Source organism: Colletotrichum jinshuiense, chromosome 1 (assembly GCF_051148585.1).
Source record: "Colletotrichum jinshuiense chromosome 1, complete sequence".
Taxonomy (NCBI): Eukaryota; Fungi; Ascomycota; class Sordariomycetes; order Glomerellales; family Glomerellaceae; genus Colletotrichum; species Colletotrichum jinshuiense.
In genome coordinates this window covers 2852419-2879492 of record NC_139302.1, presented here as the reverse complement: position 1 = coordinate 2879492, position 27074 = coordinate 2852419, and the positions used below count along the sequence as shown (strand labels likewise).

Below are 27074 nucleotides of genomic sequence, written 5' to 3'. Positions count from 1 at the left end.
TGCCGCCTTGCTGGCAAATGAGAAAGGAGAGGGAAGGGAAAAAAAATCAAGACGTTCCCGTGAAACGCCTCCCCATAACCGGCAACCCGCTCCAATCCTCATAAGTGCCCAGAATTCGCCTCATGTACGACAAGAAATGTATCCAAAACAGCGCCCGCCCGCTAATGCCAATCCGTTGCGCCCTCCAACCCGAAGAAACCAATCACGAGTCCCCCTCCTACCCTTCTCTCTCTCTTCCGCCCCCTTTCTCAATCAGCAAAGGGGTCATCGTCCAGAGGATCAAAGACCGGCACGTCCTTCCTCCTCTTGCTCGGCCCGGATTCGGGGCTGCTGTTGCAGAGATCAATGACGGCGTCGTCGCCGTCCACTTTCCTCTTGGCCCCGGCCGAGGCGGAGGAAATGCGGGGCTCCGACCTCACGTTCGGCGACCGCGCCGCCAGGACCCCCGCGGCCGCGGCAGACCCCCCGGCTTGCGAGGCCCCGAGGCGAGGCCGGCTGCCCGTCATCGCCAGACCGGAGGGCCGCGGGTTCTCCTTGTCCCTTGCGAGACCGTCGAACCTCGACTTCCTGGCAGCCGGGGACGACGTCCCCGACGCCACGACGCCGCCAGACTCGGTCCGCACCTCCCAGGCCGAGCCCGCGGGCCGTCTCTTCCTCGCCCGCTCGGCCTCCAGGACTGCCGACATGAAATCGGGTCCTGCGCTACCATGCGCCGGCGACGTACTGCTCGCGGCGTTTGATCTTGAAGTATCAAGGTCGCCGCTGGTCCGGCTCGGGAGCGCTGCCGTCTCTCTCGGTCTCGACGCACCAGCTTTCCTGAAAACCACTCCTCTGCTTCGGACACCTCCAAATGACTGAAGCGGATCTCTCCTCCCAGAGAGCTCTTGAGCTTCAACAACGTTGCTTCCGGACGTCCCAGTCGTGGTTCGACTTCCGCCGGGTGTCGTTTGAAGTCGGTTCCTTGACGCATCGGCGAGCTTGGGCGTGGATTCCCGCCTGAGGGTGCCAAGCTTCTTGAGGCGGTCTCTGGTCGAAGTGCCGCTATTGACCGGTCCTTGGCTGCCGGTTGTTGGGGTAGACTTCTCCTTCTCTCCGCTTGTGCTGAACATGCCCCGAATGTCCTTATACTCTTGGTTTGGGCGCTTGACAGAGCCAGACACCGGGGATGGGTCAGTCTTGACAATACCCGGTCTGCTGCGCCCTTCGATCGTTGGCGTTGTTTCGTCTTGAGTCGAATCAATGCTTGAGAGCGATTCTCTTTCGGCGAGCGGGTCCAGCAGGTCCTTCCGAGGCGTCGCTGAAGAACTCGGAGCACTACTTGTGGTGGATGACGAGCTGGTTCTCGATGGCCCAGCAGTGCTCGTGGACGGAGCACCCGAGGCCTTTCCCGGGGTCAGTGTAGTGGGCGACTCTTGCGCTTCCGCGTTCCCAAGCCTCCACATAATGTCCCCTTTATCCCCCAAAAACTGCAACAGCATGCCTGGGTCGAACTGCCGGACGGCGTTGGTCGCCTCTTTTCTACGCAATTGCCCAACCTCGAGGAGTCTCTCGTTGACCAGCGAGGCTTTAGTGAGCTGCATTGTTAGTGAGAGATCATTTTTGCCATATACATGTGTCTTGATGGGCTTTCCTTGCTCGCGGAGCTGGCTTTGGATATGGTCTACTACGGCCTTTGGCTTTACCAAGTGAAGAGTCCTCCAAAGAGGTTGCTCAAAATAGGAGTTAAGCGTTTTGCAATGGTTGCAGCATGGGGCCATGGGAGGGATAGACTCTGGATCTTGCTCGAGTCTGCCGGAGACGTCTTCAAAAACTGCCTTCTCGTAGCACTCAAAGATGGCTTGAAACAAGCGCTGGTACGCCTGGGTATCGGGCTCCACCAGACCATGAAGTATTCTGAGGCACGGCAGCCATAGAGGCGCCATGTGGATGGGTTCGATCTCGGCCTGGTGTTGGACAATATGATCCGCGAGTTTGGCTACTTCCTTGTGCATGCCTAGCCGACCAAGGTTTCTGAAGAGACCAGCGATGACCGCATAGCTAGTTGGGAGTGGTTCTGACTTGTCACGGGGGAGTCCTTCCGTTGGCTCAGCGACACACCAAGTCTGCCGCGCAGCTTGTGCTTCTGCGCTGTGATGTTTCGTAGTATTGCTGACCAGGCGACTGATTTGCCACAGCGTGTGCGATGTGCTCATCAGTTCCTCGTATTTCCGATAGAAAGCCTTCACCTGGTCAAGCGGAAGGCCATCGCGCTTCGCCACTTCGAGCAGTCTGTTGAGCAAGCCCAGCATGAATTGGCCATGCTTATGGAGCTCGTGAGGTTTACTGGTGATGACCGAGGTCACCCTGTTCCTGGTTAGACGAATGCTTTGGTAGAGAACAACCATGTAACTTACATCACGCTCCACGTCTTGAATTCCTTGAAGAACTTTAGAAAGTCTACCACGGTCCGCCCATGGCTTGCCGACACGGGGGGGTTAAGGTGCGTGGCCAGGGCCGTGTTGACGAGCTCTAGGGTACTTTGAGTTACGGGGCTGATCTCAGAATGAGCGGGAAGTTTGTTGATGTTGCTCGAAATTTGTAAGAAGTTGTTGCAGTGAAATAAGAAGCGGCGTAGTCTGATGAATATTAGTCGCGTCTGTTGCATGGGTGTCAAACACTTACCCGTAGAGCACGTCGGCTGCGGAATAGCTATAGATGCTTGCATTTAGACAAAGCCGGGCATAATCAATCTTCGGTTCTACTTGAGTATGCGTAGAAAGATGGTTGCAAAGTTGATGGTCCTTGAAAACCAGTGAGGTTAAGATCAAGTCGCCCATAAGAGCGGCATCGACCGCGTCGATCCACTGCTGGCGATTCTGCACTTGCATGCCGAGAATACAACTGCTCCCTGGCGCCTCGTCCGGATCATGCCACACAAAGTGGCAGAGGGCTTTTAAGGCGGTAAAGTAGGCCGCTGGTTCTGGGGACCCTTCACACTGCCTCAGGAGGTATCGCCAGATGTTAATGGCCGGTTGCGGCTGCTCAACCCTATTGATGAACTCCAACTGCGTACTTAGGGGCACTATCATAATAGCCTGAGAAACGGTCAGAACGGGCCATAGAATGTTGGCGCACGGCAAGGGCGAGGGGTGAGACTGACAGGTGCAAAGTATTGACCGAGGTCAGCGCTTGTGCCGGGGATTATGTTCTGGTACCACTTGGGGTTCGTCTCTCGAACTCTGCGCTCTTCTTCGAATAGCTGCTCCTCGTGCGAACCTTGCCAGAAGAAAATGCCACGACGAGCCCTCTCCCAGGCCACATTCCTTTCGTCGAGGACGTTGCCTTCATGGCAATCACTAATCTCTGCAAGGGTTATTCCCGTGAGACTCCTGAACTGGTGGACGCGAGGAGAATGCTTCACGTGCTGGTATGGCTTCCAGGAGCCGTTTTGTCCATTTTGATCCGGGCCGGCGTGGCCATTTGACTGTTGAAGAGGAACCCAGGCATTGTACTGGCAGGTGGTTCCTGTGTACTCCATGACCACGGGAAGCACTTCGAAGCCAAGTTTTGGGCACAGGCCACGAAGACGAGCAACGAGAGCGGAGTCGGCTGCGGACATGTGCTTGCCCGTAACCCGGCTTTCGAAATACTGGGCATTGCTGGGTGGATGGAGGTGATAGATGGCACTCTGCCGATGTAGCGACCGGATCTGTATCTTCGACTGCCAAAACTTCAGGCACTCGGTAAGCCGTCCGCAGGCAGCTTCCACGGGCGCATTGGGGGCCAGATAAAAGGGCACATGGTCAACATCGTGGTTCGTCACGACGGGATGACGTCCTGTGTCTGGCTTGAGTGCATCGCGGTGAAGGGACGTGTCGGAGATACCAACCGCGTAAATGGCCTCAATAGCGGCATAGAGCTCCGCTCGTAGCGCGTCATCCAGCGGCGCCGCGGTGCCGTGCAAAACGCCGGGCTGTGCGTGATCTAGCCCCGGCTCCGACATTCTTTTATCTCATCTGTCAGGTGGACGGAGATGGGACATTTGTCCAGTCAGTTTCGTCACCCACGATACGTAAGGCGACTTGGGTTTGACGTGTCGAATGTCGAGCAATTAGCACATCGACGCGTGCATGGGGTAAGAGGATGGTCCAATTACCAGCTGGGGAGCTACGGTCCCCAAGTCTTCTAAGAGACGGGGATGGTGCTGAGACACAGAAGCTTGCCCCGCGACCTGCCCCGCCAAAGCACTGCAGAGTCGGCACTTGACTCGGTCGGGTATTACGGTAAATAGTGTAGTATAATATTATGAGATCCGTACGACAGGGGGCGGATTCGATAATATGAACTGGAAGACGACCCTGGGTTCGATGTGTCCTCAAGAATTGTCACCTAGTATATGTTTTCTTTTATAAATCCAACGAGACGGTGGAAAGGACACTTGAAGTGGTTCCCCCAGCTGCTTGAAAGCTCTAACTGCTAAATACTTCCTCTTTCATCACCGAATCAACAAACACCACTGCGAATGTTCCCGCCTTTCTAAACTTACAATTTCTTTCATGCTTAATCAGCGAATATTTGCCCCTATTAGACTCTTGGGTCTTTTCAAATTCATGTGCCTGTGGTCATCGTGCTGTCAGTCATTAGCACAGACTCCCCCCAATGCAGCTCCCATAATTACGGATGACGCTGGCGAGAAATAACAAGCTAGACATTTTCAACATTGCCAAAGGAGCAAAAGTGGCACAATTATTGTCATTAGATACAGTGTTATACGCAGTGCCCTTATATCATGATGATTTAGATCATGGCACGGCTAACAGATGGCACCTACAAGAATATATCATTTAATGCCGCCTCTCGTGCAACTTTTACTCAGACTTAGCGCCCACACCCATCCGTTCAGTCTGCCCGACATACATCAACTTCCTTGTTTTGCGCCATTCCGGCCCATGTACAAGGCTCTGCTCTCATCTAGACTGTACCTGTAACACGGGTCTTCCTCCGCACCTTCCAAGTCTCAACGTGCTGTGGAAGTGCTGTTGCCGGGCGAGACACACATGAGGACAACGCCGCGTGGAACCAAGCGGTGTGCTTGGAAGTGTAATCCAGTCTCGGCAGTCAGCCAATCGCCGTCCCAATGGCAGTTCCTTACTATGTAGGTGTCGATGACGATCCGAGTCCTGCCCGTTGAGTGGGCCCGGGAGGGTGTTCTGTGGCGAAGCACAAGAGAACCGTGCTGAAGGTTGTTCATCCAATATCATCGCCACCATCCCAGCAGACAGCAAGCAGCCAGAAAACGCGTTCGGGGATGAGGAGTTGCTTCGTGGATCAAGGAGTATCAAAGACGATTCAGTCATTCAATATAATTGCTTCTCCAACTTCATAGGCTGTGCTGCCATGCGCTCCTCCACGTCCAGCTGGACAATACCCAGACACCCCAAACGATGACCAAAGACATGAGCGCCAACGTCAGAAGAACATGCCCCCTCATCTTGAATGCGTCGTCGACTTCCATACGCATCAGCTTCTTCTGCTTACTGTGATAGTACCATTCTTCTTGGTCCTCATTAAGCTTTGGCTTTTTCTGTTGTTTGACCTGCACATAATGATACGGAGACCGTCGGTAGACGACGTTGTGCAACCAGGAGGGCATCCAGCCTTCATTCCCATGATTTCTTGATCTCTTGATTGTGTATCTGATATCAACCCATACTAGGGAGAGCAGAAACGAGACGAAGATGATGGGTGTCATGATACCCTGTGAGTACGTGTGAGCTTCCGTTAACCAGATACAGTGATTGGCAGCGGGTCTATGGCACCCAGAAACATTGGGTTCATAACACCAGTTGAATCCCGAAGTGTTAAAGCTAACCTTATAGATGGTCGACTGCTGTATCGTCCCAGTTTCACTACCACCTCTTGTGGTAGTGACCTTAGTGGCTGTTGTTGATGACGACATTATCCCGTCAGGCGATGTACTCGATTAGGGATTTTGGGCTCTGTCTTTTTTTGGCGGGCGATTGATTGACTTGCAAACCTGAGCAAATTGAGCAATTGAGCTTCCAGGTGCAAAAGAATTTATTATGACCTGTCAATGACTTCACTTCGTGGGCCGTTGAGGTTACCAATGATCCAAAGAAGGGAGATGTCAGCTACGCCGGCGTGCGGAGGCGAAAGTCGATTAAATATTCCGTCCATCAGTCCACCGGTCGGGAGATTCGGTGCGGCTGGCACCGCCGCCGTCGTCGCTCCTGCTGCAACCACCACCTCGGTCTCGTTTTCTCTTGCGCCTTGATTCACGTGCGCAGCTGCGGTCGGGTACGGGAGTGACGGAGAGACCCCACTTGGCGTTTTTTGGAGATCGGCAGGAGACGTCGAATCGACATCAGACACAATACACCCAGAAACGCTGTGAAAACGCTTAACAGGCCACGCAAAACATTGACAGACGGCCTGTCAGCACAGGCATGAGAACGATCTTGTTGGCCAGGGATTTCCAGTTTGTGGCTCGCAGTCTGCCCTGGCTCATCCATCAACAGGGCTGATGAGGCGGATTAGGTGCAGAGCCTCGATATTCGACGCTAGCGTCGCAAGCAATGTCGAACGCTTTTGGTTCGTACGTCGCGGTCTCAGCCACAACTGCAGTAATTGCGTCGATGATCGGCATGCGGTCCACCCAACTTCGGCTTCACTTTTTTTTTCTTTTCGTTTGTCTGATCCCCTTTCATCAACTGCAGTCCGGCAAGCAAAACAAGCTGCTCAATGTTTTCCCAGGCGCATTACATATTTCGTGGTCGTCGTCTATTTTTCACGTACTGCAAATCTATCGAGTGTTGTGGATATCAAGCACCAAAATGTCCTGAGCGCCGACGCGGGTCAAATCATCCATCACCAGGGCAATCTTCTTCTTCTCAACCATCGAGCTGACAGCGACCCAGCCCTCCTCATCCAGCGTTGTGATGGTCGGCGCCCGCTTCCCGGGAGTGATGTTCTTGGCATCGACCAGGCGTGACCGCTCGATGTTGTACTGACACAAGACGAATCTCTGGGCAGTGATGACACCGCGGATTCGTGCGGCGATGAGTTCGACCAACTCGGGGTTGGATGGCGAGCGGGACTTGATGAGGCAGGATTGCGAATCGACGACCGTGTCGATGGCCTTCAGGCCAGCGGCTCTCATGGTCTCGCCGGACTCTGGACGTTCATGTCAGCGCTTCCTCTGATGCAGGGCAGTCCGAGATTACTTACCAACAAGGTCGACAATACCATCGGCGACACCAAGGGCGCAAGCAGCCTCGACACTTCCGCTAAGCTCGATGATCTTGGTGCGAAGCTTTTTTGGCGAGGTGTTGCTGTTACCGTCGGCGTCAATGCCCAACTCCAGCTTGGCAAAGTGCTCTTCGGCCAAGTTCACGAAACTGGTGCCGATGGTCTTGCCAATCAGATCCTGTGTCGTCGCGTAGGCGCCCTTCTCCGGGACCTGGACTTGCAACTTGCAGTGGCCGAAACCGAGCTCCATAACCATCTCACAGCCTCCAGTCTTGCGGACATCTCCGTCCTCTGCGCTCAGTTCGACAGAGGCTCTCCGGGCCTTGTTGCTGGTAATGACGCCGGCATCATGCTCCCGGACCTGATCCCAACCCGTGATTCCAAGGTCGACGCGGCCCTCGCCAACAAAGGTGGGGATATCGGCGGCAGGAAGGAAGATGAGGGCGATGGGGAGGTTCTTAACGAGGGCGATGTCGAGACGGCTCTCACGGCGAAACTGGATGTCGGCTCCCTCAAGCAGGTTGAGCGTGGCGGAGTTCAAGCGGCCCTCTGCGAAAACGCGTCGTTGTCAGCCCATATCCCTCCCATAATCTCTGTGGCCCGCCAGTTTGGGGAGGGGTTGACTCACTCTTGGGCACGGCGAACAGCAGCCGACCCTCTAGGCTTTGCTTTGCGATTAGCTTCTCCGTGAACTGCGTCATGTTGGCTTGGATGTAGGGGTAAAAACCAACTGGTTCACCAGATCCATGGTAGGCAAGATATGTTATAGCAACGTCGTGGACGGTAGGCGTGAGTCGACTAGTGCTGAGATGTGGCCTCGAAGTTGGTATGGCTCGCGGATTGGGCGGTTAGTCGGTCGAACAGCGAATGTCGGGCGGCGGGGAGGGGTTGACGTGGGAAAGCGAGTGTGATTCCGAGTCAATTGGTCTGGCCTAGGGAAGGGGGGAGTAGGGTGTTTTTTTTAGGGTGGAATATCCGTTTTCTGCGCGACTTTTGTTTCCACGTCTTTGTTGCGGAAGCTGTCCGGGGGGTCGGTTTCTGCGGTGAGTCAAAACCAGACCAGGAGAAGACGACGGAAATTTTGTGTGTGGGCTGGCCCGTCCTAGTGTGTGCAGTAGACTAGTCGTCACCGCGGACACCCACGTTGGCCTATGTCGGAGCTCGACTGGCGCAATGTGCGACTGGATGGCGGGGCACGCCGTTGAACGCGGGGCAGTCCTTGGTGAGTATGACGGCAGATGCCGGAGGGGCAGGCGGCACCCGAACCCGACGAGGTTCTGCGGCATTGCCCTATTCGTAGCGGAATCCGCAACTGGTGGGCCAGGACATGGGAATATGAGCTTGCCCATGTTCGGCTGATGGAAATACAGTCTCTTTTAATAAGAGACTACGAGCTATAGCAAGACCACGACTTGCACGTTTCCAGTTAAGGTATTATGAGAAACGCTTACCTCATCGAACAGACGGTTTTCTCCAGCTTCTTGTCAGTGCATCACTGCCGGCCGGCATCGGCTCTTGGGCATTCTATGTTTGGAGTGAAATCCCGGTTGCGAATAAACCAGCATTCATTGGGGCGGTCGCTGACAAAGAATTGTGGTCCCGTTGTTAAATTCCCATGCTCTATCTGTAGGGCAGCGTGCAATGCTATTACGGCGAGTCGGGGGTTCGATCCATTGCAGCCCGACTGCCAGACATGTGTCTCTCTCGGGAGGTGACCACAAATGAGGACGAACCAAACAGGGCCTTGAGTGTACCATTCTACGCCCGTATCACTGTTCTACCTCTGATCTCTAATGTTTCCCCGCCATCATCCGTTGCAGTCTAGTTTTGTCTTTCCCCATAAAATTATTTCGGAATCCGATCGGGTTGAAGATGGGAAGGCTGGTGGATCTGGCCTGTGGCTTATTCTGACATCTGTTGGCGGGCAAAGGGAGGGACCCCTCGAGACAAGCATCTCGGAACTGCAAATTTTTGTGTCAAGGAGGCACAGACATGAATATCCCGCACAGTGGTCTACTTTCAAACCACAAATCGCCACGATTCCTCGATTGTGCTTCTCATAACTGTGCATGTCCGGTGATGGTTACAGGGCGTAACAAGACAGCTGTTCTCCGGTTCCAATCTGGCCAATATCGCCGGCAGCCTTCCAGTAATACCTGACAGCCGATATTTGTCACTCAAAACCGTTAAATTTACGGAATCAACCTAATGAACTAACCGGGGCCAACCATATCAAGAAAATCCCCACGAGGTTCACCTCAATTAGATGCGTTATTAGCGTCCCGGTCGGGGGTCAGGAACTCGGCCATGCTGATTGGATGTCTAAATGACGGGCCAGGGTAACATGCGAGATGTGAACTCTCCCTTATCCATGCGGAGGCCAGAGCTTCCACCTGGCTTCCATTCCCTCCCGTCAGCGCTTCACAGAGACTGGAATGGCCTAAAGATAGCCGCTGAAAAGGACGAGTAGGCAGGGCAATAATCTAAGAGACTTTGCCCTGCCTCTGCCACATGGAACCATAATACTTGGGAATACAGTCACCCACGTTGGGAATCCTCCCTCGCAACTTGCTGTACACTACATATCCTCCAGCACGCCACGCATCCTCTCTTGGCTAAAAGCTTCTTCCGTCATGCTTGCTCCTTCGCTCTTGCATCAAATATGCCCTGCCCCCTCTTCGCCCACCCATCCACCCAATACCTAATCATTACATTATCCCAAGCCTGAACTCGGCACGAACCACATTCACTTCGACTTGGCCTGCCAATCTCGTATCGCATCCCTCCCGCCGTATCCCCCAATCTGATCACCTCCCCCATACTCTTACTCCATAACACAGGCCCACCAGAGCTCAGCTTCCCACCCTTGGCCTGCACCTCTGTTGCATCCAAACCACCAAATACACCCCTGAGCCCTGCTCTGCACTGCGTAATTGTGGGCATGACGCGCACCCGGTCCTGACATCCGGCCGTGACGCCCGGGTTACTTTAAATTCGACCTGGTCCACCCTCCCCTTGCCTGCGCCGCTCTGCCTGGTGGCAGCGCGGCGGCCTTCAAATGGCCCCGACGTCGAGCTCACCAACGTCGTCGCTTGATTCTTCCCACCCTCAACTCTCCTTTTCCGTCGACGACTCGGTCGGGAAATCAACACCGATAAGGACGCCTTCGAGATCCAGCAACAGCGAAAGCGAGCTAGATGACGTCGTGCCCGTCATCCGTAAACCGCCCCTAGCGCATCGAGAAGGAGAGGAGAAACCCTCCGGTCCACACCATTTCGCCGGTCGCCGAAGAGACGAGGACAGCGACGACGACGAGGACGACGGAGACGACGATCACGACGATCACGACGACGACGAAGGCGACGCCCTCGTGTTAGAGCAAGACCCCGCCGGGATGTCGAGCTGGGCAGGGCAGCCCTCCATCAAGGGGAGCTCGGAGGCCATGCGAATGGTTCTCTTGACTTTCAACACACTTGGTATTACGTATGTTGCAACCTGTTGCGTGCTGTTGGGTTTGTCTGCTGACATTGTCTAATCGCAGCTTTACCTGGGGGATTGAGATGACTTGTATGTCGCCGCACCGTCGAATGCCCTCGTCCTTCTCTCACTAACTTGTTCGGGCGATAGATTGCACCCCCTACCTCCTCAACCTCGGCTTGACGAAGAGCAATACCTCGCTGGTGTGGATCGCAGGGCCGTTGTCTGGGCTGCTGGTCCAGCCCATCGTTGGAGCCATCGCGGACGAGTCCAAGTCGAAATGGGGCAGGCGGCGACCGTTCATAGTGATCGGTTCCATCATTGTCGCAGTCAGCCTGCTGACACTGGGCTTCACCAAGGAGATTGTGGAACTGTTCATCTCAGACAAGGAGACTGCACGTATCTTCACCATCATCCTCGCCGTGTTGGCTATTTATGCTGTAGACTTTGCTATCAACGCCGGTAGGTTGAGCCTGCCTTGAGACCAATAGTGACGTGATGGCTAACACATTCCAGTCATGTCCTGCGCCAGAAGCTTGATTGTTGATACGCTGCCGATTGAGAAGCAGCAGACTGGTGCAGCATGGTGTAAGTGTACCCCCGCCCAGCTTGGAATTTAAACGCTAACCGCTTATTTAGCTAGCCGGATGTCTTCCATCGGGCACATGTTGGGATACGGAGCGGGCGCCATTGATCTAGTAGGCATTTTTGGAACGACCTTTGGAGATTCGCAGTTCAAGCAGCTCACTTTGATGGCCACTTTCTTGATGATATTCTCCTCGGGCGTCACCTGCTGGGCCGTGACTGAGCGGGTTCTAGTCTCGACAAGAGAAGACCCTCGCAAGGCAACCGGGCGATTCAAAGTGCCCCGCCAAATCTGGTCGACGTTACTTCATCTACCTCCTCGAATCCAGGCCATCTGCTGGGCTCAGTTCTGGTCCTGGATCGGCTGGTTTCCCTTCTTGTTTTACAGCACCACGTGGGTTGGCGAGACCTACTTCCGCTACGACGCCCCCGCGGAGGGAAAAGATTCCAAGGATGCCCTCGGCGACATCGGCCGGATCGGCAGTCTGGCGCTGGTTATCTACTCAATCATCACGTTTCTAGGCGCTTGGCTTCTCCCTTTTGTCGTCAAGTCGCCAGATGACGATAACTTCACGGCTCGACCTCCCCAGAGCATTGCTCCATTCCTGGAAAAGTTCAGAAAGATGAAGCCCGATCTCATGACTGCCTGGATCTGCGGCCATATCATGTTCGCCGCGGCCATGTTCCTTGCGCCCTTTGCCGCCAGCTTCCGGTTCGCGACGTTCCTTGTGGCATGCTGCGGTCTCTCCTGGACTATTGCCATGTGGGCACCGTCAGCCTTCCTCGGCGTCGAGGTCAACAAGCTGAGCGGTGGCCGCGATAGCGGCGCGGCGACTTACCGCCGTCTATCCGACGCGTCCAACATAGAACTTCCTACACTCGGTCAGGACCATGCGCTTCATCTTGAACATGGCCCGGATGAAGGCCCGCCTACGACGTCGTCCACCGGCGAGTTGTCAGGCATCTACTTCGGCATATTGAACATATACACCACCTTGCCCCAGTTCATTGGCACCTTCATCAGCACAATTGTTTTCACAATTTTGGAGCCGGGTAAGAGCCCTGAGCTCTCGGACGCGCCGGAGCATGAGCAGCACAGCACGGATGGTCCGAATGCCATTGCCGTTTGTCTCTTTATCGGCGCCATGTGCGCGGTAGTGGCGGCGTTCGCGACGCGGAAGTTGAAGTATCTCTGAGCAGTTGTACGGATAGTAGTGATAGAGACACTGTTTGTAGAGATAGTGTGGGCATGGGACGGCGTTTTAGGAAGAGCGTGGGACCCTCGACATACATCGTGTCTGTAACAAAGATTTGTAAAAGGGTTGGTTGGTTCAGGGTGTTATGGGAAGTGCAATTGTTCTTGGCTGCGTATCACCGCGGCTGGCTTCTGCGGGATGCAGTGGCCCATTTTGGGATGCGAAACTGTTTACAAGAATCAAGGGCGTGCCTGTCTGCCTGTATGCCTGTATGCGCGCGCGCGCGCGTGTGTGTGTGAATCGCTGTCTTCATGGATATCTTTTTACTTGGAGTTACTCGCAATGGAGCAAGCTGCCGGGGCCCTATGTACAAGTCCGCTCCGTTCCAGCCAAGCCGTCACTGCAGTAGTCCATGTGTTGACGCTGCTCAAGGGTATCTCGAATGTTTCATCGCACAGATGCTGCCGTCCCCTCCTCCTCCCCCCCTCCTTGCGAAATATCTTGGTTTCGTATCGCTCGACGGGTGGTGGGGAGGGAGCTAAGCGCATCGTGGGTTCTCCGTCTGCCGCGCGAGTGATTCACTTGTCCTTCTCGTTCTCGTTCTCCGACACCTTCTCCCACTCGTCCTCGGTGCTCACGCTCGACTGCGTGCCACCGGCCGCCGTCTCTTCGGCCCCCGATCCAGCCCCGGCAGCGGCGGCGGTGCGGCGCTTCAAGTCGGCGGCTTGCTGTTGCCCCACCGTCTCGACCTGGCTGCTACCCGCGCCGTTCTTTTTTCCAGCGCCGGCGCCGCCGACGGCACCCTCGACCTCGGTGTCGCTATCGTCCGTTCCCTGGGTGTTGCCGCCGGGACCGACGGCTCCGGAGGCGTCGGTCTTCTTCGCCTCCTGCTCGGCGTGGATGGCCAGCTCGGTCGCGAACCAGTTTATGGCGTACCAGAGACCGCCGCTAAGGAAGGAGAGGATGGCGAAGTGGATGCTCCAGGTCGCGAAGAGGAGGGCGGCGAGGAGGACCTGGAGGGCGGCGAAGGTTGCGTTTGTGGCGCGGAGGAGGGTGGGCGTCGGGCCCGGGGTGAAGATGGACTCCCAGAGGTTGACGATGAAGGTCGCCATGGTTCAGGGTGTGTTGTTTTTTGCTGTTACTTTCTTTCCTTTCGTGGTTGTGTGCTCTTTTCCGTCTTCTCTCTCTCGCCTGTGCGGGGTTCGGATTCGGTAGGATGCTCGCGGGAAATAGTACCAGTTGCGCCGGTGGCTCAGTCGTTCGCTCGTTTTTTTTTCTCGGAGGTGCGATGCGCGCCTGACGAAGCTATGCGTGTTTGTGGATGCGTGCGGGTGTGAATACTTTGGAGGTGGACACTAATGGGGTGGGGAGCTTCGGAGGGGCGAACACCGATGGTAGCGGATGGCGTGGTCTGCAGGGCGCGAGACGATGGTGCTGTGTATTTCCAAAGCAAGACGACGATCGCGACGATACGATGATGTGCCTTTCGTAGATGTAGTCAGACGGCAGAGTCAAGGTGATAAGAGCGCATAATAAATAGCGTTTCTGGGGTTGAGCGGGCAGCGAGTGGACGGGGGATGGAGGTGGTGGTGGGCAAGAGAGGGGTCTTGCGGTCTAGGAAGGTAGTGCGCTATTGACGCAACACGCGGGTCGTAGCGGGGAGGGGAAGAAGACAGACATAAATGTACCTTTCAACTAACAACACAACAGAAGAGACACGAACAGAAAAGACACGGTGTTTCTCGACTGGACCTTGCGGGCAGGAGAATCAACTCTGAGAGGCTGCAACGTGGTCAGTTGGCATCACGGCCGATTGTCAGCAAGCGATTAGGTGGCAAGTAGCAATAGAGGTGACCGTGGCCTCGCGATGTCGACACTGAGGTGGAAAGATGTCGATGTTTTGGGAGAGTGCAGTCAGTGCATGGGTCGAATGCTAGTGCTTTCTCGGTGGCATACGGATGCCTGTTAGGCAGGCAGCTTCTCCCTCGGTGAGGTCACGTAAGGCGAAAAGCAAGAGAAAGACGTAAAGGAAACACGTTGTAAAGCACGCGCCTCGGGATGCGTTGAACTGCAGTGGATGGTAAGGAACGGCAGCCGATCGGAATGACCCCTCCGCCGTTGGGAAGACGTCACCGTTGAGGTCGTTTTCGTGGGGTCGTGACCTCTCTTACACAATGCCTTAACTTGGGCCGACTCGAGGCGATGGGCCTGCTGACCCGCGTTCGTGTCAGCCGTAAACGAACTTTGCCAGCGAGATCCATAATCCTGTGCGTCCTAATATTCTGTTTTTTTTTTTTCTCTCTCTCGCCAACGCAAACTATTTATGGTGCCCTTCGCTTTGCCACAGGTTCAGTGCGAATACTGGGCCACTTCTTCGCTTGTCGTCAGGGACGGCGGTTAGGTTGTCGGCGGGAGATGGCAGTTTCAATTTGCGTCCGCCTCCATTGAGATAGGCTTCCCTGCCAAACTTGGCAAAGGAAAAGAACCACAGTCAGGCTGGAGTCAACTGAAGATGGATGGCATGCAGATCATGCAAAAAAGCTTAAATCCCCACCACCGTCAGAGCTGTCGAAGCCGGCCTAGAGCTGCGAGACGAAGGACTCCCAGTGCCGTCAAGTCAAGGCTTCGGGGCGTGGACATTATGGCGTACGTGTGATCAAGTTACGGCAAGCCTCGCCTCCTGAGCTGAAATGAGTGGAACAAGAGCTGGATCAGATGTCTGACAAGATTGCGGTCGCGAGGAGAAAGCTGGTTGAGAGACCTGATTAGGGGATTTGTGATGCGGCCTCTGAACATTACAAGCTTCGATTGGGCCCAGACGCCGGGACCTGAGAGCTGTGCTTGGGTGGTGCATCCACAGTCGGAAAATTCTAGTTTGTATTTAATTTATCTCGTTCGCAGCAGGCATGGCTGGCCTGCCTGTGCGAGGCAGGCGGGACCGGTCAGCCATATTCCCCTGGGGCCATCTCAAACGGAGCCGGAGCTACTATTTGAGTCACTACCACAGTCGCCAGCGTCAGGAACCACGCGCCGAGGGGAATTCCCGGGGTACCGCCCCAAATCTGGAACCGCGGGACTGGAGGATTGATGGGAATCCCTACATAGAGCACCTACACCAAATGTACCCTTCGGCCTCTCAGTGAACAGTGAACCGCAACAAGGAACCCGACAATTTCGCCGAAATCCCCCCAATCTCTAAGGGAATCGCCCGAATTGCCTTGATTTCCATTCTGTCTCACCATTTGCATGTTGGGAAGCACCTTGCTTTGCTTCGAATCGGACCAGCTGAATTTTCTTTTTTTCCCGCCCTCGACCGATTTTTGGGGGTGCCGTCAGCCAGGGAGGTACGTACACTCGATATCTGGGGAACGTGTGACCAGTCCGTCCACCTTAGCGCGGAGCATCTGGAAAGCTGGAAAGCTGGTCAACAATCTACGACTAACGACTGACGACTGACGACCACCGCACCACCGCTGCTTGCTGTTGCTGTTCCTCACCGAAGAGCCGCAACGAAATCCATGACCCCCAGTCCATGTTTCTGACATGACATGATTGGCTTCGCTCGACCCCCGTTGTCGTATGGTCTATTTCGGCTCTGTCAACAAAGTGATCTCGCCCACCATCTTTCGGAGCCGTCTTTCCCTCAATCGCCATTGTTGCACGTCCTTTGACCCATCCGCGGGTTCAACATCCCAAACATACCTCCGTATCCTGTCCTGATTCTCGCCGGCCTTACTTCCGACGCCCTGGTCCCGATATCCGATCTCTAGGCATCCTTTCCCGGTTGGAATAAGAGGCAGGGGACGCCGCCATTGTCGCAATTCATTCGACCGTCCGTCGTTGCCGTCGCAATTCGAAGCATGCGCCGAGTTCCCTCGTGACCATGGCCCCAGCCCTGCAAACAACCGACCCTACGACCCAAGCAGCCCAGCCGCACCCAAACGAAATCATACTTCCCTACCACGATGGCCCTCAAGGTCTCCCCGTGTCTGTCGACAACGACAACTCCGATGCTGGAGATGACCCCTCGACCGTCATGCGCAAGCTCATGAAGGGCAAGGATAAGGAATGGGATGCGGTTGTGTCCACCACCCGGTCGGGCAAGAAGCTCACCCTGCTTGAACTGCCGGTGGACATCTTGCGGCTGATCATTAAGGAGGCAAGTTGGCCAACAACCGCCGCCTCAATCGTGTGTCGTAGCTAACCTTGGTGCCCCCAGATCACCCACACGAATGATCTTACCTCGCTCGCCCTGACAAACTCCAACCTCCATAACCTCGCAATCCCCCATATATACTCCCGATTCGACATTGTCTGGCCCGATGCCACCCAGATGGCCACGTCGGACTCTAAGAGTGTCGACGCACTCACATACGGCCTCTCCACGATCTGCCTCGGCAGCTCCTTTGCCCATCGCACCCGCAGGATGCTCCATCCCGGTTCCACACCCAGTTATGGTCATGTTGTTCAGAGACAAAAGAACGACTATGCCAAGTACACGAGGAAGTTTTCGTTGGGCAACGGCCCCCACGATTGGGTGGCAGAATACATGATATCAAAGGAAAGCGGCAAGATGCTGGGCACGCTGGTGGCGCTGGCCATAGAGAAGATGGTCAATCTTGAGACCTTTGTTTGGGACATGCCAACCGGCGTTCTGTCCGACATCTTCATGGCACTGGCGTCCATTCCAGACCAGAGTCCGGACGGCGAGTCGAAGCTCGAGAAGGTCTGGGTAAGGTGGCATGACAACTCCGATGGCACGAGTTCGTCGGCGTCGTCGAGCCCGCCTCCCCCGAACCCACCGCACGCGACGGTGCCGGTCGGCAGCAATCTCACCCCAATTGGCATCTTGATTCCATCGGAAGCCGTCCACCCTACGCCGCGACCAGCAATACCGTATGCGGAGACCGGAGTCGAGTTTCCCACATTTAGCGTCCTGCCTCCACTCAAGAGTCTGACTGTCCTCGATATCGATGAACTTGCTTACCTGGATGAGATGGCGTTGGTGATTGAAAGATCAAAAGGTCGTCTTCAGGAACTTCGAGTCGGCATATCGCCGAAAGCCATCTACAAGGACTTTGTCCAGACATGGGATGGGCCCGACCTGCATCAAATCGACCGGAACGCTAGATGGCCCGGCGAGAGCTCGATTGGTGAGAGACGACTGGGCGGGGTCTTGGGAGTATTGGTCGGCCGGGTATATGATATCCGTAGGAAAACGACATCAAGATCCAAGGAAAAGGCTCCTATGTCGTCCGTCCAGTCATCGCAACAGACTGACGACGCAGCTCCAGGTCAAGACCTCGCAGAGACCCCTGGTCCTCTGGAATCCTCCACGGATACCCAAACAGACGATACGCCAACGAGCGAATCGGTCGAGCAGCCTTCGAGTCAGGGCTTGGACGGTTCGTTGGAAGCAGCTATCGCACCGAGCACCTATGGGCAGGGCCATGGTAGAACGTTAGAGGCATCGCAATCCGAGAAGGAGCATGCAGCTAAGGACCGCGAGACCAGCGAGGCATCCCCGAACTTGCCACGAAAGAGACTGGACGGTAAACTGCAGCTGCGCACACTCGAACTTGAAAGAGTTCCTCTGTCGATTCAAGTGTGTAGTCAGGCGATAGACTGGACCGTTTTGACCAACCTTACCATACTCGAGTGCGCCCAGCACGAGAGTCTGTGGAAGGCCCTGCGACGACAATTTCCACCCACTCCCGTAACACGATTCGGGTCCCATCATCAGGTCGGCTCCCACAAGCAGGCCATGGAGTACCATCTCAGCCTCAAGAGCATTCACACCGACATGACCTCTACCCCTTTGGTCAGTTTTCTTAGGGATACGCTGGCACCAAATAGTCTGGAGGTTCTCTTTCTACAAGATCGTAGACGAGCCAGTGGGCCGCCAGCCGTAACCGTTGACCAGATCTTCAAGGGCATCATCAAGAAACACCGGGCGAGTTTGACAAAGGTTCTCCTGGATAGCTCGGACCGGAAGCGCAGTAACTCCAATACTCCAACCGATGCTTCCCGTTGGCGCAACTGGGTGCTCCCGACCGATATGCTGCTCTACATGACTAGTGGACGCATGGCAAACCTAAGGGAGCTCGCCGTCTCCCTGTATTATAAAGATTGGGTAAGCAGACGTTCCCTTTTCCCCATTCCTTGATACAGAAAACACGTCCGTCCCGCCGAGGCCTGCTTGGTATTTGACCACGATCCTCGGCCATGAGTGTCCCTATGATGCTTATGCCAAAATTCTCTTGCTGGAAACGGTGATGGAAGCTAACTGGGGTCACAGCACACATTTCTTCAGCGGCTACCGAATGTCCCGCAACTAAGATCACTGAACCTGCAGCATATTGCCGACCATGTTGTTGGTAGCTTCGATCCGAGAGAGTTGGCGTTGCAGATGGTTGACATCATAACCCTGCGCCCCGAGATACAGCTCTGCTACGTGGGAATTTCCACCAAGTGCTTCGAGATCTTGGAGAGCAAGCCGGCGGAAGAGAGCGGAGCCTCAAGCACAAATGTCACAGCCGATCATGGCGTGATGGGACACGACTCTGGGGTGGACGGTGAAGACGACGAGGATGAAGAGGACGGCACTGATGACGACACAGCAAGTCAGGTGGACGAAGATACCTCCGAGGAAGAAGAGGAAGAAGAGGAGGAGGATGATACCCCAGCGAGTGCATTAGACGCGGACGACTCGCAGTCGGAGGCATCTGCCGCGCAGGACTCAGACGACGAGTCTTTGCGAGACGCGGACTACGGTTCATCACGGCCACGCCTCCGGCTTCGCGAGATTCTGTTTTATGACGACAAGGTGGCAATTTTCAAGGCTCGGCATGGGAGACTGTGAGCCCTGGGGAGCGCTTGCGGGCGGAGAAGGAGCAATAGGGTGGCTGAGAGCAAGCTTGCATACAGCGGCATATGCAGCCAGACAGTGGCGGCTTGAATACCATGGCGACGTCTTCCAAGCATGTTTGTTGATATTTCTTGTGCTTCAATTTTCTTTCTCTCTCTCTCTCTCTCTCTCAGGGGCAACCGGCCTGTCCCCTTCCCAATGGAAAAACATCCTCCTCCTCGTTGAATATCACGAGGAGCGTTCTTCACTTCCTCTCGCCTTGTGTCATGGTCCCGCTTCCGTCCGTCCCCTCTCTCAAGTTGGTCCGACGCCCCGGTTTACATGAACGGGATCTTCTCGCCGTTTGCCCTTTCGAGGGGAAGTCCACCACCTGGCCTGCTCCCCCCTGGCTCATGGGTTCTCTGTAGAGGTAATGTAGCGGTGGCGTTTTTGGGTACACTCTCGCATAACGCCCGCATGCGCGGTTCGTCTAGGGGGGGTTAGGGCACATACAAGGCTCCCCCCCCCCCTTTCGACGGGACCATACTAGCCATGATTGTCGAGGTTTCATGATTGTCAATGAATGGTTCGATGGGAAGAGGAGAAGGGGGGGCGCGGCTTTGGGACGTTACCTCCCAGTCCTTCATCCAATCTTCTCTTCTTCCCCACCCCCCTTGGTGATTTACCCTTCTATCCTTGAAGGAAGGAAGGAGAGAGAGAAGGGGGAGGGGAGCGAGGGGACAGAGAGATGGGGACATGTAGACTCTGCATAGCTAGTCGTTTCGTGCCTGCGGGAAGCCAAGAAACATCAGGCTAGATCATGTCTGCGTGTGCGAGTGAGGTGAGTGTACTATGCCGTGTATGTATGCGTGCGTGTATGTGTACATTGTACGTACACCAAGCAAGCTCGGTGTACATCGGGGTGCGTCCGCGGGGAGAGATTGGTTGCGCTCCGCGCGGTTAAGGAGTGTGTGTGTGTGTGTGTGTGTGCTGGCGACGGACACCACCGTCCGCACGCCCTCTCCGCCTCCGCCTCCGCCATTGGTCTTGTCACTGTGTGTCGTTGGGTTTCTAAGCACTCGGGGAAGGGTCGGTGTAGCTGGGGAAGACAGAGTGGGGGGAGAGAGAAAGTTGGAAAGCGAGAGAGAAAGAGAGAGAGCTGCTATGCTCAAGGGGGGGCGTGTTGGTTCACCGGAACTTTCCCTGCCGCTGCTACGCCCCTTCCTTCCTCGATGTTCCCCCCTCCCCTTCCCCTTCCCTCTTTGCCTAGCTTATCCGCGTATGTGTGTGTGTGTGCGTGTGTATGCGTCTTGTTACTATACCGTTGCGTCATGTGTGTACAGATACGGTTGAACAGGTTTGGCGTATGCCGCCTATCCGGGCTTTGGGGGAAGAAAGGGGGCGTGGCCTTGTCGTGAAAGAGAGTGACCCGTGGATAGATATCCCGGAGAATCCGCATAAATCAAAAGGTCATGAAGAGAGCGCAAGAGAAGCAGGATGGATCATGAACCCTTCTCCTCCGGTAGGTAGCCACGCCTGTCCCAATAACAACCCCCCACCATTGTCTTGGTAGGTATCTCTCCTCCCCATCTTGAGAAGCGCTGTCCCCCCGCTCCCCCCGGTTGGGAATATGTCAAATTGGAAAATGCATGGCTTCGCGAGGCGAAGTGCAGGTACAAGGTGGCATTCTAGACACCAACAAGCTCAACCATTCAAGACCCTGCCTCTCCCCCCCCCCCGGAACCGGTCCATGGGGCGGGCTCGTGGCGCGGCAGGAAGCAGGAATGGGCAGGGAAGGGAAGAATAGCGAGAAAATTTCAAACCCAAGGCGAGGGAAAGGAGTCAAGCGGGAGGATCTAAATCCTTGTTTTCATTTGGGAGGGGGGGGAGAACCCGAATAGGATAGGACGGTATGTGTGCTTGGGGGAGTGGTGATGTTGGGGCGTCGAACAAGAACCAATCCCCCCTCCTTCTATCTCTCTCTTTCTCTTTCTCCCTCTCTCCCTGTCGTACCCTGCCCCCCTCTCGTCTAGGCGGATGGATCGTTTAGGGAGGTAGTTAAGTATGTAAATCCAGACCTCTTGTAGGAGAAGGACGGGGAGCAGATCTGGATCTGGCCACCGGATGGTGGAGGCTATACCGAAATGGTCTCTGGGCCGGGGTCCTCCACCAAGGACGATAAAGGATGTCTCTTCTCAATCTTAGGTGAGAGAGAGAGAGAGAGACTGGAAACGTAAGGCGTACGGTTGGTTGTTGATTGCCAAGTCGGTAAACAGACTGAGTGAGCAGAAGGAAGGCATGCCGGGACAAGCCAAGTACGTGTGTATGAATAGGGCTACGTGGGCACCAAGAACAAGGCGGAAGAGATCCCAACGGGACCCTCAATATGTAATGCGGAGGACCCAACTAACACCGAGGGAGGGAGGCCAACAAGGCTCCTTTGGCCGCGTGCCTGGGGATAATAGTCATTACATGTCAACAACTCCATGGAACGGGATGTTGGACGTGATATTATGAGAGGCGGCTGCGAGGCTGTGGCCCATGAACGGCAAAGGGCCCTTCTGCCGCAATTCCTTGGCCATGGAATGCCGTGGCTCAGCCGTTGGTAAGAGTCCATTACAAAAATTTCACCAGGCTTCCGTCAAGGTCCATGGCAATTACCTTGGGGCTAGAGAAGGCGCGACCCCTGGCCACGATTCCTTCCTTTGCCCCCCCCCCCTTGTCCATAGTGGGAACTTGCTCAACTGGATACGATGGCCCCTTGTCACTTCTTCCCACTCTCTCACCATGGTGGAGAGTATTGAATCGTTGACCGGATCCGGGTCCGTTTGGTAGGAGCCGTCGTGGGGGACAGCAACGTGGCCGTGATCCTTCCTCATCGTCCAGAACGGGTGGCGCGCCGGTCTGTTTTGCAGTGCCCTACGCCTCCATTGCCCGTTTAAATCCTTCCATCTCCATGTCCCCTTTTCATGTACACTCCCGGGCTCACCAGTTCATCGGCCACCGCCTCGATCGGATGCGCGAAAGGAGAACCACTTATCCCCGGCCGGGGGAGCAGTCGAGCCGTCCAAGGCCATCGAGATAATGTCTTTTCAAAATAGAAACAAAAGAATTCTGGAGCCTAGAATCTGTCATTCCCTAATGTCGGGACGACGTGCGATGGTTGGTCCGTGGGTCAAAGGATTAGCCTCCCTGTAGGCCCACGCCTTGTTGCCGCCAGTGCCCCAGCCACATGTCGGAGGATCGCCCGCATCCCGCTCAAGCCACGTCCACGAACCCAAAGACAAGACGGAGCCAAAGTTGGGTAGGATCATCTCACTGGGCTGAGGTGAGAAGGGGAGTGGAACGCACGAGGCTGACTTTTGTTGTGGCACGCCAGTGGCACATACCATATGCTCTCAAGCGCATCTTCTTACCTCTTGTCTCGACTCGTTTGGTCTCGTCTTGTCTCGTCTGGTGCCCCATGTGTCGTCTGTCAAGTCTATGCTCACCTCCAATGACTCGAATACGACGCCTTGTATCAAAAGTGTGAATGCAGGCGGAACCTCGAGATCGGATCTTCGCCGCTAGTCTCTCAGACGTCGCCCCTTCTTAGTTGAGACATGCCAGTCGTCGACCGTCGCCAGCCACTGCGCATAGATCATCTAGCTTTATAGACCGTGCGCCCCCTCCCAATTCCCCGGATGGTCGTGTGTGAAAGCCGTCTTGGGTCTCGGAAATCTACGACAAGTCCAATTGGTCATCGGTGCCTGAGCCGTGTCGGCCACAACCCCGAGTTTAATCTTGAGAGTCCGACCGCAAACGCAAAAGGCCTACCGGGAATTATAGTGCAAGCCGACTTGGCTTGAATCCGATGATGAATGGGATGCTTCCGACAGCCCAAACCGCCACGATTATAGGGCTGCACCCAAAAACCTTCTCTCCTCTCTTGGTGATGGACGGTCATCTCTGACTCGGCCCCCGCTGTGCTTTGCTTGAGACCTATACAAAAAGCAAACACAACACTGGCGCACTGCGTTAGCATCCCATTGGCCTAGCTTCTTCTCTTCTGTCTTGGAGTAATCGGGGACGGCGGCCAGGAAGCGGGAGAGGAACGGGGAGTTCAGATGCTGCCACCGAGACTGTTTAGTCCCTCCCGCCAATGAGACATTGCCATCTACCGGAAGGAGCAGCTGCAAGACAGCGGGTTAAATGCGCCATTTGAAGCGGTATCCGCTCTAATTGCTTGATCCCCCAATTGCATCACGAGGGGGCGTGTTTCTGGCATGCCTTGGCCTTATTCCTCATGGGGCGTTTAGAGAAAGACGTCGAATCCTCCCGGCGAGGCAAATCATCCATGCCCATATGAACCTGATCAAGAGGCGGCGGGATGGATCGCACCGTTACATTACTCGGCTGGACAACAGTCCAAATCGCAGTAGTTTGTGACAATTTTGCGGGGCTAAAGAAAAGGCGATTGGCACGTTCGGTTTGTTATATCAGGGTCCGCCAAACCAAACCGCAAAAAGAAACCAAGGCAAAGGGGAGGGGGGAAGGGGGGAAGATAGAGCCCCTCCTCTCGAGCAAGGTACAGTTGGCCAGTCTCGCGTGACAGTAAGCCGTAGTATCCGCATAATCAAGAGGGCCCGTTCCAGAGCCAACGATCGCAGGCAGGTGAGTCTCCAGCTGCCCATGGGCGGCACAACCGTGGTATCTCGGGCTCGCAGGGTAACTGAATGTAACGGTTCTTGGACACGTAGGGCGTGCAGATGACGGCCCTGCCTCCTAGGCTTTGATTCGAGTCCACTGCTCCAGCTGTCCCGCTTGCAGGGGCACTGCAAGACGCGACTGTTCCGTTTGAGAGATGAGCGAGCAGGCAGCACACTCTTTTGGAATTCGATGCTGCATGTCAGACTTTGGTGCATTGCAAGACGGAGACGAAGGGCGGTCGGTCCCTCGTAGGGCTAGGAGGAATATTGGGGGTGGTAGCGGAAGGATTCCAAGTGTGTGTTGTCTGATGCGTCGTACGTGGGAGTGTGCAAGTATGTGGGCTCCAAAAGTGTAAGTGTAGCGGCCGTGTCGGAAAGATGAGCAAGGTGTAGCAGCCACTACGTGTGTGCGAAAAAATGGCGCCAAGCAGCCATCGGACGGCTGCGCAACCCGACACGAAGTTTTACGCGCCGTGCTCGTGGCATGTATCTTTAGACGTGTCTGCAAATTCAATTTAAGACGAAACCATCGAATGTGCAAGTCAACGGCCCTTCATGATGAGGATGACGTCGCGTCATTGAGTGCTGTGCCGTCCTTCTGCATACCTTTCTGCGAATCGGCAAGGAGAATGTGCGGGATTTGGCGGGTGCGCATGTACAAACGGAGAGTGTGCCAGAAGAGGCAGTTGGACCTTTTGCGGCCATGCAGTCTGCCGTCTGGTGTGACCCAGGCGCATCGTCCCAGCCCTAAACAATGCCCATCGCCCTGTAGGGCCAGGAAAATAATGGTCCGTTGGCTGAGGGCAGGATGGCGTGGCAGATGTTTGCCCCCCTCGAGCCTGTGAAAGCTGTGAAGGTCTAGCTAATGATCGACTCAAAGCGCCAGCACTTTGGTACTCGGCGCCTTCAACGTTGCATTTCTAATCTGCTGACATATACAATGAGCGCCCGGGCTACTGTCTGTGTGCTGCCACAAAACCTTCGTGGACCGGCCGAGAATGACGAAATATGCTGGCGGGGGAACTAGGGCATCAAAGACTCGGTATCTACTGGTAACCACCTTGCGTATTAGTTTGATCACAGCCTTTTGGGAAGATCGGAGAGTTCAAGGGGCCGCCTCGGCGACTTACCGGTGAGATTGTTGCGAATGTGGGGTAATAGACAGCTGCATCGGCACAGCATCCGATGTATACCAGAAATATCCATAAATGGTTCAACCACGTCTAATGATTGCACAGTCCCGAGTAATATTTTGGTAGATTGGTAGTTGACCACTGATTATCCAGTTTGAGGGGGGTTGGCCACTGTAAGTGGTGAGCGGGCAGCCCTTACGTAGCGTCAAGTGGCAGAGCCAAATAAATGTAGAGAGGCAAGAGTACCTAAAATAAACAAAAAGGAAGCAAAAAAAGACTCGATGACGCTGACATTTGTAACGCTGACCGTCGAGATGTCCCCATGACTTTGCAGCCGCGAATCGTGAGGGGGGATGTTTCAGTGATTATGCTGTTGCCCAACACTGCGACATCTCTGTCAGTGGGGTGCTCAATGTTGTATGTCGAATGCCGTGTGCTGTACGCCGTGAAACACATCGAAAGTCAAGAATAACCAGCAGTGCGTGTCAGTGTACGTGACGCACGAGAACGAGTCGGCTAGGAACCTCCTCGCGAGGTTCGTAGCGCCCGTAGGAAGACGCACGACGACCAGCGTTTAATTGCCCAGTGGAGGCTCTCATTTGGTGCAATCTTGCTTGTAACAGCAGTAGCTGTGCAACCTCGACTAGTGCCACTCATTGTCGTTTCTCCGGCTTGACCAGGCTTCAACCTTCTGTGTTGATTCCTGTACGGCTGACAAACCAGCCAGTGTTGGCGAGTGCCCTTTCGGACGGTCTGACTGTCCGTCCGTGCCGTTGGGCAAGTCCCGAAGTTTCGGACCTCACTCGTCCTTGTACGCGGCCTGAGCCCAGACGGCCCAGATCCCCATATTGATGGGTAGTCATCAACGTGGCAGCCATCGATGTTATTCCCCACAGGACAAGGATGTCGCCGGCACATCTGAGCGCTCGTGTCGCTATGGGCACCGAACTAACCGGTTCATTGTCACCATGCCTCCACATGAAATCATCGTCACGAATCAGAATGACAATGCCACTCGATTCTCGGACGAATTCTTATTTTCCTAGCCAATCCGTTGTCCCCTGGAGACCAAGGTATCATGCTGTAAAGGTAGCCAATGGTGAGACCGTGGTCTGGGTTGCCACGGTTTGCATAACTTCTTTACTTTGTGGCTCCGTCGGGAATTGCAGACGGAGAGGTTGAAGTGGGCAGCCATTCCCAGTCGGGCAATTCGTAAATCTAGCCAAACGATTAACGAACGGCCCTCCTCGATCTCTGCCGCTTTCGTACGTCTCCATTTCTATCCATCTCACATAATCAGAGATGGCCTGCGGGCGGCCAAGCTTGCTGGGAACACATCGATTCGATGCTGTTCCGCGGCGGTGAGAATTCAAATGGTCGTAATTGCACCTCTCTCGATGGGACTATACGAGCCCCCCGTCTGTGACGGCGAACGAGGACAAGGATCTTAGTGGTGGTGTGACTTGCTGACCATGGAGCCTGCGGTGCCTTGGTGAGGAATCAGTATTTTCAATGAAGTCGGGTCCAATCGGAAGAATTCAAGAGCGATAGATCGTCGTTTCCAAAATGGCGGGCATGTCGCCCAACACTCCCCAATGAGTGTTTCAGGACGCTATGCCGCTTGATGTCTGCTCTACCCTTCCAAATAAGTCGATGTTCTGATCGAGTGGAGTGCAAGGTAGCCAACATACATGCCCTCGACATCGAACTAGTCTCTGGGTCTTTGACATCGGATATAAGCCAATGAATGAGGTTGGATCATAGCCTGTTCTTCCGCCGGCCCCTATGCTTCTTTTGCCAATGGATGTTCCTCACATCCCACCGCCACAAGGGAGGCAGTGGTTCTGACAATCTCAATGATCATCAAATGTTGAAGGGCACAATGTGTTCTAGCTTCTGC

At 54.9% G+C, this 27074-nt stretch overlaps 6 protein-coding genes across 6 annotated transcripts; 2 read left to right on the top strand and 4 right to left on the bottom strand.

The window, feature by feature from the left end:
- Positions 1-248: 248 nt before the first annotated feature.
- EsH8_I_000738 (uncharacterized protein) lies at positions 249-3982 on the bottom strand (the record flags this gene model as incomplete). The annotated part of the gene is made up of 4 exons (XM_083268151.1): positions 249-2343; positions 2394-2615; positions 2662-3074; positions 3140-3982. The coding sequence occupies 4 exons, from the start codon at positions 3980-3982 to the stop codon at positions 249-251; spliced, it is 3573 nt and encodes a 1190-aa protein (XP_083118589.1).
- A 1377-nt stretch (positions 3983-5359) lies between these two features.
- EsH8_I_000737 (uncharacterized protein) lies at positions 5360-5938 on the bottom strand (the record flags this gene model as incomplete). Its single annotated transcript, XM_083268150.1, has 2 exons — positions 5360-5737; positions 5852-5938. The coding sequence occupies 2 exons, from the start codon at positions 5936-5938 to the stop codon at positions 5360-5362; spliced, it is 465 nt and encodes a 154-aa protein (XP_083118588.1).
- An 864-nt stretch (positions 5939-6802) lies between these two features.
- On the bottom strand, positions 6803-7949 carry EsH8_I_000736 (ATP phosphoribosyltransferase; the record flags this gene model as incomplete). Its single annotated transcript, XM_083268149.1, has 3 exons — positions 6803-7173; positions 7228-7797; positions 7877-7949. 3 exons carry the CDS (start codon positions 7947-7949, stop codon positions 6803-6805), a joined length of 1014 nt encoding a protein of 337 aa, XP_083118587.1.
- Positions 7950-10306: 2357 nt separating this feature from the next.
- Positions 10307-12506, top strand: EsH8_I_000735 (major facilitator superfamily domain-containing protein; the record flags this gene model as incomplete). Its single annotated transcript, XM_083268148.1, has 5 exons — positions 10307-10731; positions 10790-10815; positions 10876-11187; positions 11242-11313; positions 11365-12506. 5 exons carry the CDS (start codon positions 10307-10309, stop codon positions 12504-12506), a joined length of 1977 nt encoding a protein of 658 aa, XP_083118586.1.
- Positions 12507-13084: 578 nt separating this feature from the next.
- On the bottom strand, positions 13085-13618 carry EsH8_I_000734 (ER protein Pkr1-domain-containing protein; the record flags this gene model as incomplete). The annotated part of the gene is made up of 1 exon (XM_083268147.1): positions 13085-13618. One exon carries the CDS (start codon positions 13616-13618, stop codon positions 13085-13087), a length of 534 nt encoding a protein of 177 aa, XP_083118585.1.
- A 2771-nt stretch (positions 13619-16389) lies between these two features.
- EsH8_I_000733 (uncharacterized protein) lies at positions 16390-19368 on the top strand (the record flags this gene model as incomplete). Its single annotated transcript, XM_083268146.1, has 3 exons — positions 16390-16665; positions 16726-18639; positions 18805-19368. 3 exons carry the CDS (start codon positions 16390-16392, stop codon positions 19366-19368), a joined length of 2754 nt encoding a protein of 917 aa, XP_083118584.1.
- Positions 19369-27074: the final 7706 nt, after the last annotated feature.